We start from the raw sequence: 21,482 nt of genomic DNA on the forward strand, positions 1-21,482 counted from the left end.
GTGTGTTCTGAAACTGAAAACCCGAACGTCTACTTACCGGTGCAGAACAAAGTGAACAAGGCGTCGAGATATCCTTGACAGGGTGGGGGTGGGGACGCATGTACAGGGACACAGGGTGAATTTGCCGAGTTTTCGTTAGCCAAGCGAACAGGAGCTTAGGTGTATGTGTGGGCGGGTGTTCCAAGCCAAAATGCTCGAGCTACCTTAGTACAACCTTCACCGCTTGAGCTGAAAATGCAGAACAACCTGCATTTGCAGCTGAAGAGACCCCCCCCCCCTCTCTGGTCAGCTGTTGAAGGAAGGTGCGGCAAGGAGATAAACAGCTCACGGAATCTCAGGGGGCTTTGGGAACACAAAGCGCTGACCTTTGAAGCTGCTTATAGTCTGCACCTGCAGCGTTCAAGAGAACCTCAACACTTTTAAAGATCAGGAAATCTTCCTATCAGCTCTTAGGCTGGTGGCCACCAATAAAAAATCGTGCTCTGCAATGGTCCCTGGGCCTGAAGGATGACAGCTTGCCCCTTTGAAATGGGTGGCTCATAGGGACATCGGAATCTGCCTTACACTAAGTTGGCGCATCAAGCTCAGTAATGTCAGCACTGACTGGCAGGGTTTCAGGCAGGGGCCTCTCCCAAGCTTACTTGGGAGATGCTGGGGATTCAACCTGAGATCTTTTGGGTGTTCTGCCACTAAGCTATGGCAAAGCGAGTCCATTTATAAAATACAGTGGTACCTTGGGTTACAGATGCTTCAGGTAACCGACGCTTCATGTTACAGACTCCGCTAACCCAGAAATAGTACCACTAACCCAGAAATAAGTTCTTAACCTGAGGTACCACTGTACAGTTTCTCCTACCAAATGGTCTTCTTCCTCAAAGGCCAACAAAGCTCTCAACTGACCACCCCATCATTAGCCACCCATAAAAGTGTTCATACAGTGGTACCTCGGGTTAAGTACTTAATTAGTTCCGGAGGTACGTTCTTAAACCTGCAACTGTTCTTACCCTGAAGCTAATGGGGCCTCCAGCTGCTGCCTCGCCGCCGGAGCACAATTTCTGTTCTCATCCTGAAGCAAAGTTCTTAACCCGAGGTACTATTTCTGGGTTAGCGGAGTCTGTAATCTGAAGCGTGTGTAACCTGAAGCGTATGTAACCCGAGGTACCACTGTATTACGTGGACAGAACATCCAAAGCTACTGTATTTTAAAGAGCAAAGAAACTGGGAAAAGAGCCAAAGCAACCCAAATAGTAATAATAACTGTGCAAATGCAGCACTTGACAAGAAGAGTTCAGTTGCTGCTCATTCTAGAATCTAGAATCATTCTAGTTTGCCTACCCATGGGTATAAAGTTTTGGGTAAGCCCACTTACTCTGGAGTGCGTGAACCACCCTTAAAAGAGAAAAAAAAAAACCTCTGGACTGCCAAGTAGCACAGATGTTGACTTTATTTACATTTAAAAGTATTTATTTGCTGTACAGCGTCGTCTCCTTGTATGGCACCGGGTTGACTTTTTTTAAAAAATAAGGAGAAATAAAATGAAGCAAGGCCGAGGACGTGTCGACTGATCTGTGTGGGAAGCAGGCACCAACAACATGACGCCCCTTTCCGAGGCGTTTGGTTAAGCAGCTGTATTTGTCTGTGCTGAGAGTTCCTGGAAGGGTGGGCAGGAGGGAGGGGGGGTGTCATCAGTGCTCTGCCTTCAGCACGGCCATGTGTGAACCCAGATTCTCCTGGAGATAATACAGGAGGTGCAGTTCATAGTGTTCTCCAGACTCAGGGACCCTGATACTGTGCCGCTCTTGTGGATAGATCTAAAGAAAGTGGGGGAAAGGAGTCAATTTTCCTTCTTTCTTGAGGTATTCACATAATCTGCTGCTTCAGACGTCTTGTAAGGCCTTTATCTTTTTGCCCAGGCTTTCTTTGGCCCTGCCTTCGCTGTGTGAATTCTTATTTTTAATATGCTTTTATACTACTGCTTTACTGGTTTTAAATTCTATCACTGCATTATTGTTGCAGTGATATTATCGCTTTTGTGTCGTGCGTTGCTAGGTATCTTTCTGAATGTTTTTGGCCTACAACTCCCATGATCCCTAGCTAGCAGGACCAGTGGTCAGGGATGATGGAAATTGTAGTCTCAAAACATCTGGAGGGCCGAGTCTGAGGAAGCCTGGTTAAGAGGTTTACAAATGCTTCTCTAAATGCCCCCCTTTATCACATATACAGCACAACACGACAACAGCTAATTATTATTATTATTATTATTATTATTATTATTATTATTATTTATACCCTGTCCATCTGGCTGGGTTTCCCAAGCCACTCTGGGTGGCTTCCAACAAAATATTAAAATATAGTATTCCATCAAACAATAAAAGCTTGCCTAAACAGGGCTGCCTTCAGATGTATTCTAAATCCCCCCACAAAAGCATCTGACCCACTCAGCCCGCCACCCCCCTGCAAACAAAACATACTGCAACCAACCAAACACAACCAACCAAGCTCTGGACCCTCCATTCTCTTGCAATGCCTATATATATATATATATATATATATATATATATAGACCTACAGATGTGATGCTGACACAAAACCCCTGCACAAACATTATGCAACAGAACGAAATATCATTATCCCCACCCCACAACCGATCTCTCCCTCCTTCCCTCCTTCTTCCCCCAAACACACAATGTCTTTAACAATTGCGTTTCATACCAAATGTAAACAAACTGCAAGAAAGACTCAACGAATTGAAAGTGACGACGCTCTATGTACTTTCCCTTGTTGATTTGTTGGTTTTATTACACAAGAAAATCTTTAATAAAAACTTTAAAAGAAAAAAAAATGCTTTTATAGAGGAAGAAGCAGGAATCCTCAAACTTTGCCGGGGGGCACATTTGGAAATTGCCCTTGGCACCTCAAAGAGAAGAAAAACTGGCAAGGCTCACAATTAGCACTGGTAAAAAAACAACAACTACTAAACTAAATATAGCCAAGGGAATTAAACCAAAAGACACATTTTGGGTGAACTGGCATCGTTTTCTTACATACAGTGCTAAAGAGGAAAATCCTTTTCCACGATATTCCTTTTTTTGTTTTGTTACTGTGATTGCGTGTGGTAACTGTAACTACCACACAACTAAAAACAGAACAACTTAAGAGATCTAAGCAATGATGTAATGTAACCTCACGTATTCAGAAAGTCCAGAAGGGTAAGCTTTGTTCTAACGCTATGGTTGCTGTTTTGTAATTTAAGAAAATAAAGTTGTTGGGTTTTTTTGCAATACTCAGAATCATAACAAGCAAAACACCTACACCCCCTGCAAAAACCCAATAAAGCACAGACAACAAGAAGTAGGTACACACACCCCACAACCAGCCTCAATTGTTTTGATAAAAATTTAAAAAAACTAGGAGGGACAGGAGCGGTTGGTGGGCAGCAGAAACAAAGGTTAAGAGCAGAGGTCAGCAAACTTTTTCAGCAGGGGACCGTTCCACTGCCCCTCAGACCTTGAGGGGGGCCGGACTGTATTTTTTTTTGGGGGGGGGAATGATGCAAGAGCACCATGAGCCCCGGTGGCTGCTTACCTGTGTCTTGCGAGCGGCAGGGGCTGGTGGAGGGACGATGAGCGGCGCTCGAAAGGGCTCTGGAGAGGGACTGCTTAAAATGGCAGCTGCTCAAGCACTGCTTCTGGCACCAACAAAGCCCAGCCCCCTTCCTCCTCTAGGCAGGGCGGGGAGAAGCCAGGAGGAGGGAGGGAGGGAGGGAGGAGCCGCCGCTGCCATGGGAGGAAGAGGGAAAGAACGCGCGTGCTGGCAATCCACGCGACAATTCCCAGACCGTCCGCAGGCTAGATCCAGAAGGCAATTGGGCCTGATCCGGCCCATGGGCCTTAGTTTGTCTACCCATGGTTAAGAGGTTCAGAGAAGGCCAGGATATGAAGCCTAGCTTGTTCCGAAGGTACTAACCACGGTTTCTCAGTTGGGACAAAACGGTAAACTATAGTTAATGGAAAACTCCCTGGTTTGTTTGCTATACTGTGAAGGGAAAAGCAAAGGAGATGTGTACGTGACCAAAAGGCATGTTCGTATTTGGCTGGGGCTGATGGGAGTTGTAGTCCAAAACGGGTTGGTGAAGGCTGCCCTAGAGCATCTTACCTGTAGATCATAAGGCTTCGCAGCCCGGACCAGAAAACTAAGCAAGATGCTGGTATGTGCAAAATGAACATTTTCATCGAGGAATCCATGCAACAGTAACAACCGGTTGGGTCTGAAAGGATGAGGGGAGAAACAGTAAGCAAAGCTTCAGATTGTTTGAATTAGAATTTCTTCGAATCCTGGTATCGTCTGAAGATACCTATGTAGCTGATACCGGAAGGGGAGCATGAAATAACAGACCCCCAGGGTTGGAATTTCCCCCACTGCTTTATTTTCCCCACAGCCCATTTTAATTGTTCAGAAATAGAGAGAGATTCATAAAACCAATTAGTAACAAAATGCACAAATGCAAGTCATACTGGGCAACTGAAACCTGGATCTGAAAATCAGAGTGGCAATTATTTTTTCAGTTGACTATCCCTAGGAAGTGACACAGAAAGACCTTTAGGCCTGCTAAATGGGTTATGTTAACTTTTTCCAGTGTTTTTTCGTTCAACCCTCCAGTTAAAATCTAAATAATGGAAGGGAAGCTTTAAGTGGACGTGTTTGGGATTTATTTTTTAAAAAATAAATAAAGTGTGTTTTTTAGAGTTTATAAAGAGAAATACAAAACAATTTCAAATATCCTTTTTGTCCAACATTATTCTAAGTAAAATAAAAACATGACAAAAAGAGAGAGATAAGAAGAAGAGATAGAAAAGAACTTTCAAGAGGAAATAGAAAACATGCAATTCAGAGATTAAAGAACTTCCCATTCTTAGTCTGTCCGCTATACATAAACAATAATCACTTCATCCATGTTTAGGATTCCAACAAAATAATTTGCAAACAAAGTTTTGAATTAGCTAGGTCATCTAAACCATGCGAATATCACAATCCTATCAATGGCTGCTTATAAGTCGTATTAAGTTCAATGGAACTTACTCCCAGGGAAATACATATAGGAGGAATAGGGAACTTGTGGCCTTCCAGTTGCTGCACCCCAACTCCCAATAGCTCCTGCAGCCAGCATGACCAATGGTCAGGGATGTTGGGGAACCGCAACAACTATAGGACCACAGGCCAGCCACCCCCAGCACAGAAGATCACAGCTGAAATGCACTTAAACTGATTTCCCCCTTGTAATAAAAAGATTTAAATACTTTCGGATATTGGGCTAACGGTTCCCATATCTACAGAATATGCCTGTTCTAGTTTATTTATATAACACTTTTTGGCGCAAATGCCAAGAATAAAATATGGGGTAAACCTCTGAAGCAAATCAAATCAAAAGCAAATCAAAACGACCGTGTGAAATCAGATCTCTCGTTGATTTAGGACAGCAGAAATGTGTTCCAAGTTTTCTGGAAAACCCTCATCGCTGATCCCAAGGCTCCAAAACAATACAGTGGTACCTTGGTTACATACGCTTCAGGTTACATACGCTTCAGGTTACACACTCCGCTAACCCAGAAATAGTGCTTCAGGTTAAGAACTTTGCTTCAGGGTAAGAACAGAAATCGGGCTCTGGCGGCGCGGCGGCAGCAGGAGGCCCCATTAGTTAAAGTGGTGCTTCAGGTTAAGAACAGTTTCAGGTTAAGAACGGACCTCCAGAACGAATTACGTACTTAACCCGAGGTACCACTGTACACTTCCTCCAGCCTCCCATCTCTCCATTCACCGTCCCGGAAGATTTAAACATAGAATTTAAACCCCAGGCCAATAAGAAAAGGTGGGAATGGATGGCAGAATACCAGCCTAAGTCGGAAGAAGCAGACGGTGTATGTGTCTGTATGGAGGAGCTGACAAGGCCACTCTAGGATAGAAGACACAATCTTCCCTCTCAAGCCCTGTTAACAACTGTGGCTGATCTACAGCCAGCCACTGGGGTGGTATGTCTAATTAATGCACTTAATTAGCACTGGGGCTAATTGCGTAATTTGAGGCAGGGGGGAGGTCCGCCTGCAATTTCTTGAGGCAAAAGTTAATACTTTAATGACAACAAGGCTAGAAAAGCAGATTACTAGTAATGGGCCGTGATTATGTAAATGCCCATTCAAGTTTATTAAGTGGTTCTTTACTACCACGCAACCGTTTAAGCATTTAATTAGGCAAGAAACAGCAGCGTTAGGTCGGAATTTAGCACAGTTGGGGGTGAAGGGGGGCAGGAACACACTTACTCTGAAGGAAACTTATCCGCTTGCATAGCCACAGAGCCATGGTAATAGCCCTGTTCGTTATTATCTGGGTGACCCATGTAGCGCTCGGTGTACCCTGTATCGTAGAAGAGCCACAGGGTGACTGGGGCACCAGCAATGGCGACCTTTAGGTAAGAAGATAGTCAGCATTGTGTTATTCTCATTAATGCTTTTATTTCATAAAACATACATTTATAATGCTGGATTGTTTGGGGGGTGGAAATATGAAAGCAGTCTGCAAAAAGAATGAAACAATGAAATTATCAGTAAAAAGAAAAAGTTGAAAACCCCAATGGCAGCTTTTGTGTAATGTGACTTCCCCCCTTTTTTTAATATAATTTTTATTAATTTTTCTGTTTTACAATTTCAAACAGACATTTTACATCCTTAAGATATCAATGACTTCCTTTCTTCTCTTTCCATGGTTCATTTGACATATCTTATATCCCTCAGACCTTGTGGGGGGCCGGACTATATTTTTTTGGGGGAAATAAACGAATTCCTATGCCCCACAAATAACCCAGAGATGCATTTTAAATAAAAGCACACATTCTACTCATGGAAAAACACGCAGATTCCCGGACTGTCCGCAGGCTGGATTTAGAAGGCGATTGGACCGGATCCGGCCCCCAGGCCTTAGTTTGCCTACCCATGCCGTATTCCGACATTGTACAGAATGGACCAGCTGATGAGATGGTATTTGTTGGAGCAGATGCGCTGGGTATATAAAAGACCACCTTTCACATTATCCAGTTCCAAGTTTTATACAACTTTATATAGTGGTACCAATACCTTTCAGTCACCATGGGCAGAGATGACCAACTTTTTCATTTTATGAGACAGGCACTTGTTTTCTCCTGACTGGGGACTGAAAGTGAATTTTTCCATACAAACTTGACCCCTTGCAAATGGGATTCTTTGAGGGAAGGACCATAGGTCAAGAAGGGTTGATCACCTGCAGAAGGTCCCAGGTTCAATCCCTGGCACCGTCTCCAGGTAGGGCTGGGAAAGATTCCCTGCATGAAACCCTGGAGAGCTGCTGCCAGTCAGTGTTGACAATACTGAGCTAGATGGACCAACGGGTCTGGCTCAGCATAAAGCATCTTCTTACGTGTTATATTTATAGATGGCACAATCAATCCTAACAAGACTTGCACTGTCAAATGAACAGGACATCTTGCAAAAGCTGGAAATGGAAACACGCAACACAAATACACACACACACACACACACACACACACACACACAGCCAGCTGTCTCGTTGCACATTATCCTACCTTGAAGATCTCTGGCTTCTGCAACAAGGCCATAAGGGAGAGGTATCCCCCGTAGGACCAGCCATGAATGCCAACCCGGTCCAAGTCGATGAATTCGTATCGGGAAGCCAAGTACTGCAAACCTTCCACTTGGTCACTTATTTCAATTTGTCCCTGTTGGAAGAAACCACCCCCCACAAATAATATTAGGCTTGGAAAAATAATGGCATCATGGACAATGGGGAGGGGGAAGTGTCATCATGCACAGGGAAGGGTTAACCTTACACTCCCTAGCTGTTTCCCACCCCCCCCAAAAAAAATCAGAATTAGGCTTGGGGGGGAAAGCCTTCTATGACCTCCAATGCAATGCTTTTTCCGAGCCTAAATGCAACTGGGAAAGGAGGGATGAGGCCTCTAAGGCAGAATTCTATGAGATTATCTCACGTCTTAATAAAAACGCAAGGTCGCAGCACTCAGACCTGAGTCAGGACTTCTGTACCCACTGAGCAACTTACCATCTTATACTTAAAGGCACCTTCGAACTTCAGACCGCGGTGGCAAGATCCCCTGTTGTCAATCACCACCACAACATAACCAAGGGACGCTAGGGTGTTCAGGCGGAAGTATTTGACCCCTTTAAACCGGTTGTTCACAAGTTGCACCTGGAAGGAAGCGCAGATTAAACGTCTACATTGCACACACGGGGGCTGTTAAAAACAACACTTTTTAATTTACAGCTTCCAGGAACAATGTTATCAACTGACCTGGGGGCCGCCATATATGAAGAGTACTGTGGGGTACTTCTTCCCGAGTTGTAGATTGTGGGGCTTGTAGATCATCCCATAAAGCAAAAACCCTGAGGAGCTCTTGAAAGAGAAGATCTCGGGCGGAACGTAATCTGGGAGAGGCCCTGCAAGGATGCAAGCGCAGCTGTCGTTTGTGTTCGGCATGGCAGAGCGGAGTTGGCCATTGTATCCTAACTCTGAACATCCACAGGTTCCCAAACCCTTCAGTCCAACCCATCTCAATAACCACAAGCCTCAAATTTAAAGCAAGACGTATTTAGAAACAGCTTCAGATGGGTGTGGGTGTCCCTACTGGCATCCAGGATGTCACAAGTACAAGCCAATAGGTGCTTTACCTGAAACGGTTATAATAATAAGCAGTCTTGAGTGCCGTACAGTCGTACCTTGGAAACCCAAGTACTGCTTCTGATTGGCTGTGAGAAGCTCCTGCAGCCAATCGGAAGCCGTGTCGGACATTCGGCTTCCAAAGAACGTTCACAAACCAAAACAGTCACTTCCAGCTTTGCGGTGTTTGGGAGCCAAAACGTTCGACTTGCAAGGCATTCAGGATCCATGGTATGACTGTATTTCCCATGACAAAGCCTAAAAGAAGGTTTCTGCCCTCTGCTACAAAACTTTACTGCTATCTGTTGCTTCCTTTATCTTTTTTTAAAATAATATTTTATTTGTTTGTTTGTTTGCTTGTTTGTTTGTACCCTGCCCATCTGGCTGGTTTCCCCAGCCACTCTGGGCGGCTTCCAACAAAGATTAAAAATACATCAAATTGTCGCACATTAAAAACTTCCCTGAACAGGGCTGCCTTCAGATGTGTTCTAAATGTCAGGTAGTTGTTTCTCTTTGACATCTGATGGGAGGGCGTTCCACAGGGCAGGTGCCACTACCGAGAAGGCCCTCTGCCTGGTTCCCTGTAGCTTTGCTTCTCGCAGTGAGGGAACTGCCAGAAGGCCCTTGGCACTGGACCTCAGCGTCCAGGCAGAATGATGGTGATGGAGACGCTCCTTCAGGTGTACTGGGCCGAGGCCGTTTAGGTTTAAGTCTGTACACCCCTGCATAAAATCAGATTCTGACTGCACAACCACAATCCTTACACCAGAAGAGTTTGGATTTGATATCCCGCTTTATCACTACCCGAAGGAGTTTCAAAGCGGCTAACATTCTCCTTTCCCTTCCTCCCCCACAACAAACACTCTGTGAGGTAAGTGAGGCTGAGACACTTCAGAGAAGTGTGACTGGCCCAAGGTCACCCAGCAGCTGCATGTGGAGGAGCGGAGATGCGAACCCGGTTCCCCAGATTACGAGTCTACTGCTCTTAACCACTACACCACACTGGTTCTCACCAGGAAAGGGGGAACCCCAGTGACATGGGCCAGAAGTGGCCCTCCAAGCCTCATAGCCCTCAGGAGCCTCCCTAGGCCACCCTCCTCTCTCCAGAAAACCAGTCCTGCATGGCACCCTCCTCAAATGCTTTTGCCTGGCCTGGAATGTGGAGGGGTGTGTGTGTGTGTGGAGAAACCTCTGACTCTGGCTTGGCCTACCAGACAGAGGCCATAGTAGCATCTGTTGCTCTGCACACCAGGGCCATGTGGCCCACTGAAGGCTGCCCATGAGGGAATATGGCCGTTGGGATGGAAAAGGCTCCCCACCTCCACTTCACGGAGTCGCACCTGTTTTCAAGTGGGTTCCTCACATGAGGAAGCACTGCAAAATTCCTTCAGGATGCTTTGTAAGAACTGCTTCACACGTGAAACGAACCGACAAATAAAGGAAGAGGATGCATGAGGGCAAGGATGAAACAAGGCTCAGGGACAGATGTCCTTTCACCTTCTTAAAAAGCCTGGCGCCGTATCTGAAATACCTGCGGAATCTAAAATGGTAGCCCAGAATTCCTTGGACCTGTTGGAAATGTCATCTTCGAGGCCGGTCAGCTTGTAGAGAGACACCTCGTGCGGGTTCCTCTGGTTGCTGAATTTACAAATCACCATGTCGCAGTTCTAGAGGGCAGGAGGAGAAATAAGTGACCCTCTCTGAAAACCAGCTTGGGCCTACCAGGCAATTTCCCTCAAGGTTTATGCTGCCATTACAAGGTGCTTTATACCATTTCCCTGTTAGTTTCCATTTTATATTTGAGCTTCCACCCAACGTAAAAGCCATCTCCAGAAATGTTGTGGAATCTCGTAGACGTTTAGTGCTCATGCCTGTGTTAATTGGTTCCAGAAATAATCAGTTTGCAAACCAATTAACCCATAAAATTGCAGGAGTAAAGTGATGAAATTCGGGGTTGTGCATCAGCGCACAGTTCCTTCCTGCTATCTTCATGTAGGAACTCAGCACAAAACAAAACCACAGCGAAGGAGGTGAAATACCTGACTGACGCAGCAGGCGTAGGAGAAACCAGCTTCTGTCAGCCGCTTGATCTCCCCGGGGTTCTCGTAGTTAACAACATACAAGTGATGTTCCAAGGGGGAATCCTTTGTACCTTCAAAATATACCAGTTTTTTAGCTTCATCCACCTGGATCTGATAAAAAAAACAAAAACACACACACACACACAAAAACACAGAAGTGACCCAAGTTTGTACCATCAACAATTCCCAGGTTGGATTTAGTTCTAAGTTCATTTCAACTGCCTATGTGGAAAAGTTAATTAAAAACCCAGGTATACCTAAAGGAAGAAGTTACACCCCACTGCAGCCTCCTGGCTCAGGAAAAAAGTTCTCAGGTGAATCTTGATGCTGGCCAGAGAATGAAGCGGTAGGACAGACTATACTGGGCACATACCACTTCCGACTGCAAATCCCTGCAAACTGAGGACTAGCACATCAGGAACAAGGGTTCTATCTCAGCACAAACTATGCCAACTATGTTGGATTTCAACTAGCGGGGAGCATTCAAAAGATGTATACCCCTCCCTGGATGAATATTGAGACCCGCGTTGCTAACTTTCTTTTTTTAAAGAGGCTTCTAGCATCTGCAGAACCTGAGATATGAAGGAAAACACACAAACGCTATTCTCGTTTTCTGTTTTGGTGGGAAATTAGCCGACTTCCCTCCCTTTCGATGTCTTGTTTGCTCCCACCCCCAGAAAGATCCCTTTGGACACCAATGCCTCTGCTCTGGGGATGAGTGGATATTCCAAGAGCTGCAATGCCTGTTTTCCCCCCATTACACAACTTCAATTGCATGATTATTTCGATTTCTGTGGGCATGTCCCTAACAGGACGTGAAAACAGGGGCTGTGTACAGATTCCCGAGCCTGTGGTGGGGTTGCACAACCCCTGTGGCTGCTTCCTCATGCCCAGTTGCTTTGTAGGGGCCACAGATCCATGGAACCAAGCTGCAAAGTGGCGTGTCGCAGGTAGGAATTGTGCTCTCTTGTTTGCTATTGGAGAGATCTGCTGTGCAGCTAACTCGGAGGAGGGCTTTTAGTGTGGCTGCCCCTGTTCTGTGTAATAGCTGCCGAGTCAAGATACAACAGGCACCAATTTTCTGCAGTTTCTGGAAACAACTGAAGACTTTTCTCTGCCGACAAGCCTTCCTAACCAAATTGGTCACTGCCATCGGTGTCCACATTACATTACGGTTCAAAAAACACAAAACAACCCACCCCCCATCACATATTGTTTTTAGTTGTTATATTTTCTACACTGTAAGGTTTTCTATGTTTTACATAAGATATGTATGTGGAACGTGATCAATAAATGACAACGGCAACAATGAACCTAAATGATAATTCCACACAGATCCCTGACTGCATTGTCTGTTCTGTTTTGCACTATGTGGGCACTGAGGTTTCATTAAAGTTTCCCCCCTTGATCAGACTAGCTTGATGCTCAACCCATGTTTAGGTAAAGGTAAAGGGACCCCTGACCATTAGGTCCAGTCGTGACCGACTCTGGGGTTGCAGCGCTCATCTCGCTTTATTGGCCAAGGGAGCCAGCGTACAGCTTCCAGGTCATGTGGCCAGCATGACTAAGCCGTTTCTGGAGAACCAGAGCAGCACATGGAAACACCGTTTACCTTCCCGCCGGAGTGGTACTACTTATCTACTTGCACTTTGACGTGCTTTCGAACTGCTAGGTTGGCAGGAGCAGGGACCGAGCAACAGGAGCTCACCCCGTCGCGGGGATTCGAACCGCCGACTTTCTGATCAGCAAGTTCTAGGCTCTGTGGTTTAACCCACAGCGCCACCCGCATCCCCCCCAACCCATGTTTCAGCTCATGCTTTTGGGGGTGGGGAGAGGTCAAGCACATACTTAAAATTCCCGAATGCATTTGCCAGATTAAAAATAAAATTGAAGGGTCTTACATTGGATCCGTGTCGGCCAAGAACTTCCCATTCCCCACTGGTAATTGGCACCTCTTCTTTGATGGGACACAGGAAATCACCTGCAAAAACCAAGATCAAAATTATCGGAATGCCTGCGCGGTGCCAGGGGCTGATAGGAGCTGTAGTCCAACAGCAGGCAAAGGCTGCTTGTGGGGCTGCTACAAGACCCTCTCCTGGGCTGTCACCCCACACACTTCTGAGGGCGACGGAACAACCCAGAGGGCCCCCTCTGCTGATCTTGACATGCAAGAAGGCTGGTAAGGAATCACAGAATTGCAGAGTTGGCAGGGACTCCAAGATTCCTCTAGTCCAACTCCATGCAAGGGAAATCTGGGCTTTACTAGCCGAAGTTTGGATCCTTGCCTCTTTCCATCTTTCCTCTTGGGCTACTGAGATTCCTTTCAATACTTCAAACTCATCTTTAGAATCATAAGGACTAGCAGCTTAATTTTTTATTTTAAAGTGGGGCGCAAGCTGACTTTCGGAAGTGCAGGATGCTTACAGCCCCAATCCAAGCCTAACGGGCCACTGCAATGCTGGGATGCCAGCCTGAAAGAAATCTCCTAAGAAATTGAATTCCCTCAACCACCTGATGCAGTTTATTCTATTTCATTTGAACTTAGGAGCAAAAAATGGCCAAAGCTGGTTACTTGGAGCAGGGAGTCCTCCACTCGAGCGCTTGTACCGGCTCTCCTTTAAAACGGTTGTGATTCTGTACAGGTGGCGGAATCCTGTTTTGCACTCGGAGGCAAAGATGAACTCTATCTCATCCTCATTGGTTTGGGGGAAAACATGGAAGATATCGTGGACCTGTTGGAACACAGGAGGGTTGGAAGTTGAACCTAAGGATGGAGATTGGGCCCGTTCGCACGCAACTGTAAACTGAAGTTTAATATTATGCGGACAAGCCTAGTCAATGCAGAACAAAGCGTTTGCCTCCCGCACCCCTTTCTTTCTTCTTCCAGCACAGTCATAGCAGTCTTTTTTCACTTTTAAGGAATGCCAGCTTTGTCTGCTTTATGTTTGAACCAGGAATCTTGGTTTAAAAACAAACAAACAGACAAACAAACAAATAAATAAATAAAATTTTATTCATACCCCACCCCTCCCGGTTCAATAAACCGGGCTCAGGACGGCGAACAACAAATTTAAAACACTTAATTGATGCAACAAAAAACAGCCTAAAATACAGTATAAAATGTGAATAACAATAAATTCAGAATTCAAAAATCAATTTAGGGGGGAAATCCATCCAATAAAGATTAGATGATCACTAGGCCTAGCTGGCTAAATTAGTCCTATTTGGGCCAGCGAGGAAACCAGGTGAGAATTAGCTTAACACAAGATCTGTTTAGTTAAGGTTTGGAGGTGGCTTCCTGTGAGACTTATCTGTTTGTTTTAAACCAGGATCCCTAGTACAAGCAATTAAAGCTAAGCTGGGATTCTTTAAAACTGAAACTAAGCTCTGTCAAAGTCTTCCTCCTGGACACAAAGCATTAAGGCTGGCCAGCGCAGTGCTACGGACCACAGTTTAGTGTTACCTGAAAATATGGTCACTAGCAAAATCAGCGTACCCTGAACAACTCAGTCCTTCTCTCTCCATCACCTTTGAGGTGCCTTCCTTCCAAAATTCCCCTGCCTGTCCAGTCATTTCTTACCGATGACACAATCAGCACCTACCATCCCCTGGAGCCTGTGTGAGCTATTTCCTGTAGGGCAGGCAAAGTGACGTGGGTGTGGCCTGAACTTAAGTCTGTTGCACAAAGGCAAGAGCCACACCTGTTTCTCCGCCCACTTTTGCCTCTTGCTCCACCCGCCACTAGCATGCGGCCCCCGGACTGTCACCCAGGTGGCTAAATGTGGCTCTTGGTCTAAAAAGCCTCCCCGCTCCTGGTCAAGGGGCTGCTAGCAGGACTTCGCTCAAGGAGATAACATTCTTACATTTATCCAGATGTCTGTTGTTTCCTCATAAACAATCAGCGGCGTGACAGAGTCGGGCACTGCATTGATCAGCTTCTGCCTCTCCATGGCGTCCTCTTCCACGGGGATAAATAAAGCGGGGGGAAGGAGCACAATTTGAAGCCGCGTTTGAGAGCGATCAAGCAAGATGGCCCAAGCACTGTGGATGGAAGGGGGAGAGCTTCGGAACGTGGCAAGAGCTATGGCTGAGCACTGCAGTAGACACCCCAGCTCCCACAACCCCAGCTGGAGAGATCCGAACCCAAGTCCCTGTGGATGCCAGTGGGGCTTGCTTCCACGTTTCCGAGCACAGTTCCAAGTGTTGGTGCTGAGCTTTAAAGCCCTAAACAGCCTCAGCCCAGTATACCTGAAGGAGCATTTCCATCTCCATCTTTCAGCCCAGACACTGAGGTCCAGCGCCGAGGGCCTTCTGGCAGTTTCCTCACTGTGAGAAGCCAAGTTACAGGGAACCAGGCAGAGGGCCTTCTCGGTAATGGAAGGCCCTCCCATCAGATGTCCAGAAGATAAAGAACTACACAACTTTTAAAAGACTTCTAAAGGCAACCCTGTATCAGGAAGATTTTAATGTTTGATGTTTTACCACTTTTTTTATTGTTACTAATATTCTGTTGGGAGCCAGGAAACCGAGCCAGATGGGCGGGGTATAATCATAATCATCATCATCATTATCCAAGGAAGAGATTTGGACACTAAGCTCAACAAAAAACAGCTATGGACTATGCAAGGGCCATTTGGAACAAATGAAGAAGGCTGATTTCATATCATATCAATCACAAATATGTTGTATTATAAATGTTATTGTTATTTATTTTGCAATGCCCCTCAATCGGGTCTCAAAAGCAATATAGCAAACTGCTTAGAAGCATGTTAATGGAAAGGAATCAAAGCATTGCAAGAGGTGTTGAAATTTTGAGAGGTTGGATAGTTACAATGGAGTGGTCTCAGGGTGCACATTTTTATTTATTATTACTATTTATTATTATTATTATTATTATTATTATTATTATTATTATTATCATCATTAAATAATGTATTTTAAATATTATTATTATTAAAATAAATAAAAAGTAAAAAAAGAAGCGTATGTTGGCACTAAGTCGTATGTACCGTAATAAAAAATAACATTTATTTATTTCATAGAATCAAAGCATTGTAGAGTTGGAAGGTACCCCGAGGGTCATCTAGTCCAACCCCCCGCAATGCAGGAATCACAACTAAAGCATCCATGATAGGTGGCCATCCAACCTCTGCTTAAGAACCTCCAAGGGTTTATTATATCTGTTGACCACCTTCTTTCCTCCAAGGAGATCAAGGTGGCATACATGGTTCTCCACTCCCCATTTTATCTTCATAACAACCCTGCAAGGTAGGTTAAGCTGAGAGAAAATAACTGGCCCAAGGTCACAGTGAGCTTCATGGCCAAGCGGGGATTCGAACCCTGGGATCCCACGTCCTGGGCTGATCCTCTAACCATTACACCACACCCAATAATAACAAAGCCCTCCAACACAAGGAGTTTGCCTCCTGCTCAGAACAGTCCAGTTCCAGCCAAGAGCTGCTGGAGAAATGCAGGAAACCATAAAAACACGCACTATTTCCCCTCTCGGGTCCATCCTGCTCGAGTGATATACTCCACGCCTTCAAACAAGATCTCGAAGGGCTGGACGAGTTCCTTGTCAACCACATCAGAAATCTGCCAAGAGAGGTGAGGGTGAGGGAAGTACCATTCAAAAAAGCTCTCCCAAAGTGTGCTCTAGGACTGCTTTTAAGAGGTCTTAAATAAATTTTTAAAAATTGTTTTCTCCATTGTTGTTTGCTACCCTCCAGGCTCCTCTGGGAGGATGGGTGGCATACGCATTTAATACATAAAATAAAAATATAAGCTACTAATTTCACTAATTACTGTGATTGTAATTCATTAATGCATGGTTTGCACATTAATGGACTTGTTTCAGTTAATATGCATCTTAATTAAATTAACCCCAAAATAAAAGGTAAAGGTAAAGGACCCCTGGACAGTTACATCCAGTCAAAGGCCACTATGGGGTTGTGACGCTCATCTCGCTTTCAGGCCGAGGGAGCTGGCGTTTGTCCACAGACAGCTTTCTGGGTCATGTGGCCAGCATGACTAAACCGCTTCTGGCGCAATGGAACGGAAGCAAGCCAGAGCACACGGAAATGCAGTTTACCTTCCCGCTGCAGCGGTACCTATTTATCTACTTGCACTGGTGTGTTTTCGAACTGCTAGGTTGGCAGGAGCTGGGACACAGCAACGGGAGCTCACTCCATCATGGGGATTCGAACTGCCGACCTTCTGATTGGCAAGCCCAAGAGGCTCAGTGGTTTAGACCACAACGCCACCTGTGTCCCCGCAATACATAGGCATTAATCCTACCAATTCACAATGATCATTTATTTATTCATTCATTTATTCATTTTGCTGCACTGATATCCCCCTCCTCCAGGAGCACAAAGGGGCATACAGTGTTTTCCCCCTTCTCAATTAGTCCCAACAACAACCTGGGAGACAGGATGGGCTGAGAGGCTCAAGGTCCCAGCTTCTTAGTCCGACACTCTAACCAGAACACCACACTAGTTTTAAAAGATTTTAAAATGGCTATAATGCAAACCATGTGAAATATACCTCCCGTTTTCCAGTGCAAGAATCCAAACCTTTGCCCCCCCCCCCGCTGCCATTTGGGCATGTGGCCCCCAGAGGATTTGAAACAAGCCAATGTGGCCCTCGGAACGGGAATGGCTAGTCACCCTTGTCTGAAGGGGTGCCTCATGTTTCTTGCACCATTTGCTTTCCAGCAGTTGCCCCATTTGCCACCAGGCTAGACAAGTCACCAAACTGATTCAAATGAGGCGAAACAGAACATCAGACTTACTCTGCCCTCAGCATTGATGGTTATTTCAGACAGCTTGAAAGTTACTTTGGGGTTAGCGGTACCTAAAAAAGAAAAGACAGCAGTCAATGGTCACTAAGGAATGGCAGAATTATTTCAGGGCAGTGTCCTGGGCATTTCAGGGCATTTTCTGCTGCTGCCCCTACACATGGAAATGGCTTTTTAATTATTTGCTTCCAACACCTTGTAAAGATGTATCTTTATGCACAAGCTTTCCTTATTCTATAAGGGTGGATCCTGTAACATTGATAATTTTGTATGGCTTCCCCCCCCCCTCTGTTTTTTACTATATTGTTTGAGAGTTTCATGTTGATCTGACCACTCAGAACGTTTAAAAATCTTGAAGTGATTTGGAAATACAGTGGTACCTCACGTTACATACCCTTCAGGTTACATACGCTTCAGGTTACAGACTCCGCTAACCCAGAAATAGTGCTTCAGGTTAAGAACTTTGCTTCAGGATGAGAACAGAAATCGTGTTCTGGCGGCGCGGCGGCAGCAGGAGGCCCCATTAGTTAAAGTGGTGCTTCAGGTTAAGAACAGTTTCAGGTTAAGTACGGACCCCCGGAACGAATTAAGTTCTTAACCCGAGGTACCACTGTGGTACCTCGGGATGCGAATCGGATTCGTTCTGGAGCCCCGTTCACATCCTGAACAGAACGTAAGACGCGACTACGTGTCTGCACGTGTCGCATTTCACCACATGCGTGTGACGTCATTTTGACCGTCTGCGCATGCGTGAGCGGCGAAACCTGGAAGTAACGCGCTCCGTTACTTCTGGGTCGCCGCGGAGCGCAACCCGAAAATAATTATTCTGAAGCGTATTTATCCTGAGGTATGACTGTACTTTTTAAGTGAAATAGTAATCCAGGAGTGAACCCAATGCTAGTCCTACTCAGAGTAGGCCTGTTGAAATTAACGGACGTTGCTAACACAGACCCATAAACGTGAGCGAGTCTAACACTTTGTTGGATATACTGTAACCCAAAGCAAATAAATTTCACACTGAAATGGAAAGGACCTCCTGGTGGCTTTCACTAGGATTAAACCGCCCCCATTTGAGCCATAGCACAATCTATCTCACCGGTTTTGGGGTACCGAAAGGAATCTGTCCTCCTTGTCTCCAACATGGGGGATGTGACATGAATTATCTCCACCTCTGACTCGTCATTCTCTTCATACAGAATTCTAAGGATTTTGCCTCCACCTACAGCTACCAGAAAGATGGGTGCAAAATGAATTTCAATTGGAACAAATGCAAGGTTCTGCATTGGCAGGTATAACCAGCTGCACAAATATAAGATGTGGGACATCTGGCATGTGAAAAGGATCTAGGGGTCTTAGGAGACCATGAGTCAACAGTGTTATGCAGCAGTGAAAAGAGTTAATGCTAATCTGCATACTTACTCATCTCTGAATCGGGACACCACCAGTAGCCGGAGTATCTGTCAAACTCTTCCTGTAGCACAAAGGTAGCAACCCCAGCAGACTTGGGGTCCTCTTCAATGTTGGCAAATTCTATGCAAGCAATGCCAAGAAACATTATTTTTCAGAGAGAAGAATGCCCATGGAAAGCTTGAAGCATGCATTGTGACTCATAAAATGTCCATTATTGTAGCTGGAATGGCAAGGACTCCACCCCACAGGGGGGATGGAGAACCCCTCTGGCTCTCTGGACCAGGTCCTTAAGATGGTCAGCTTCGCGGGCCAGATATGATGAGTGGACCTATCAAAATTCATTGGATAACTTTGCAAGTCTCCACCATCCTGCTTTAAACTTCTAATGTTGGAGGTTTAAAAGGGGACTGCAGAGGCTCAAACAGGAGCAAGGGGAGTTGTCTTAACATTCTTTGCAAAAGCACTCTTTGAAACAGCCAACCTCCTTCTCCTTTAAGCACCTGACTGACAGAGTAGGTTGACAGACAAGCCCCCTGCCAACTGCACCAATATTTAAAAGAGCATGAGTGGCTGCTTCAAAGAGGGCTTTGGCAAAGGACTTGTGCTTTGCCAAAGCACTCTTTGAAGCAACTCTGCTTCTCTTTTAAGAGAGTGGGATGGTGGCAGCCAAATTTTATTTGTCTGCCACTGGATTAAAACACGTCGACATCTGTATGCATGGACTGGCTTGCCTAAATAAACATGTTGCAAGCAGATGCTGAAAGGAGTTCAGCAAAGGCACCTTCCTGAAGTCAACAAGCAGGGAATTCCAAAGTGTAGGTGCCACTACACTAAAAGATCCATTTCTCCCAACTGCAGAATTAGTATTATGTGGCACCTGTAACAGTGCCAGTTCTGCAAACTGAAGTGGGCACATTCTCTACAGACCCCATGCCAGAAACAGATGGCCCTCCTACTCTGTTGGGGCACCCTTGCCCGTGAGGAATGCGTCACCCAGTCGGCTCACGTGTAACTCCCAAGCCACTTTTGCCTCCTCACACTGCCCCACTCGTGCTGCCCTCGACTTTCTTCTGCTTTTGTCCCATGCTAAAGGTAACCATACCTTTGTGCACAAATGTCAACCTCCGTTCTTCTTTGGTTGCTAGATTGGAGATCCAGATGTCGTTGCTATGGATAAAAGCAATCCAGTTTGGATCTGCTGGGCAGAGCTTGGGATCCATCCGTATGTTTGGACAACTCGTCTCTACCAAATTGGGCTGCAAGGGTTGTTTCTGCAAAAAAATGACCACGGGAGAGAAAGACGCTGGAGAACAGCCCTTTTGAACTAGTGAATCCTTCCCATGGGGCGCAAGGAATTTTTGCAGAAAGTGTCTGGGATGCAGTGAGAGTCAGCGAGAGTGAATCGCCTTACGGACTTTATTAAGGTAAAGGTAAAGGTACCCCTGCCCGTACGGGCCAGTCTTGACAGACTCTGGGGTTGTGCGCCCATCTCACTTAAGAGGCCAGGGGCCAGCGCTGTCCGGAGACACTTCCGGGTCACGTGGCCAGCGTGACATCGCTGCTCTGGCGAGCCAGAGCCGCACACGGAAACGCCGTTTACCTTCCCGATGGTAAGCGGTCCCTATTTATCTACTTGCACCCGGAGGTGCTTTTGAACTGCTAGGTTGGCAGGCGCTGGGACCGAGCAGCGGGAGCGCACCCCGCCGCAGGGATTCGAACCGCCGACCTTTCGATCGGCAAGCCCTAGGCGCTGAGGCTTTAACCCACAGCGCCACCTGCGTCCTTAGGGAAAATGGAGAGTAAAGGGAGGGGCATCAAATGGACCGGGAGATGTTTCTCACCTTCTCTCGCAATATTATTTCATTATTCATTTATTTCAAACTCGCCCTTCCTTCACCGAAAGAGGCCACAATAAGAAAATCACACAATAAGAAAATCACACAAATAAGCCATGCTGCAGACAGCAATTAAAAGCAGCATTTGTTCATTTAGAATAGTGCATGCTACTTTCAAATAAAGAATATTAGACGTCAATGGGTCATCCAATGAAGTAGAGGCACAACCTCTTTTAGGAGTGAATCCCACACCATGCACAGTGTGAAGAATTCCTTCCTTTTGCCAGTCAAGAATCTTCCGATACTCAGCTTCATTGGATGGTCCAGAGTTCCAGTGCTATGAGAGAGGAGACTGAAGGAAAACTCCTCCAGAAGATCTCAGTTGGTGGGGAGGATCAGCACCACATGGCTAATTGTCCCCCATGTTACAGAGGCCCAACTGGCCTCCACTAGCAGTCAGGCACCTCTGGTTACACATTGTGGAACACACTTCCAACAAGAATGTGGCAAGCACCTAAGAGCCTCAGAAGAACCTGCAGGATCAGGCCAAAGGGAGCCCCTCTAGCCCATTATCCTGTTCTCACATTGGCCAGCTAGGTGCCTCCACGTGAAACCTCCAAGTAGGTAAAGGTAAAGGAC

The 21,482-nt window shown here is 45.8% G+C and overlaps 1 protein-coding gene across 3 annotated transcripts in view; it reads right to left on the bottom strand.

Moving 5' to 3' along the window:
- Positions 1–1,426: 1,426 nt before the first annotated feature.
- DPP8 (dipeptidyl peptidase 8) overlaps positions 1,427–21,482 on the bottom strand; it is a 28,687-nt gene continuing 8,631 nt past the window's right edge. For all 3 annotated transcript variants that reach the window (XM_079954233.1, XM_079954234.1, XM_079954232.1), the window contains 16 exons: positions 20,111–20,279; positions 19,018–19,128; positions 18,695–18,823; positions 17,593–17,654; positions 16,294–16,394; positions 14,663–14,840; positions 13,372–13,531; positions 12,701–12,780; positions 10,758–10,910; positions 10,250–10,385; positions 8,353–8,498; positions 8,104–8,250; positions 7,610–7,762; positions 6,315–6,457; positions 4,156–4,267; positions 1,427–1,811 (listed from right to left, as the gene is read on the bottom strand). In XM_079954233.1, the coding sequence (XP_079810359.1) occupies positions 1,686–1,811; positions 4,156–4,267; positions 6,315–6,457; positions 7,610–7,762; positions 8,104–8,250; positions 8,353–8,498; positions 10,250–10,385; positions 10,758–10,910; positions 12,701–12,780; positions 13,372–13,531; positions 14,663–14,840; positions 16,294–16,394; positions 17,593–17,654; positions 18,695–18,823; positions 19,018–19,128; positions 20,111–20,279 (2,106 nt within the window). In that variant the 3' untranslated portion in view covers positions 1,427–1,685. The remainder of the gene's footprint in view (positions 1,812–4,155; positions 4,268–6,314; positions 6,458–7,609; positions 7,763–8,103; positions 8,251–8,352; positions 8,499–10,249; positions 10,386–10,757; positions 10,911–12,700; positions 12,781–13,371; positions 13,532–14,662; positions 14,841–16,293; positions 16,395–17,592; positions 17,655–18,694; positions 18,824–19,017; positions 19,129–20,110; positions 20,280–21,482) is intronic.

The sequence above is a fragment of the Podarcis cretensis genome, assembly GCF_951804945.1.
Source record: "Podarcis cretensis genome assembly, chromosome: 14".
Taxonomy (NCBI): Eukaryota; Metazoa; Chordata; class Lepidosauria; order Squamata; family Lacertidae; genus Podarcis; species Podarcis cretensis.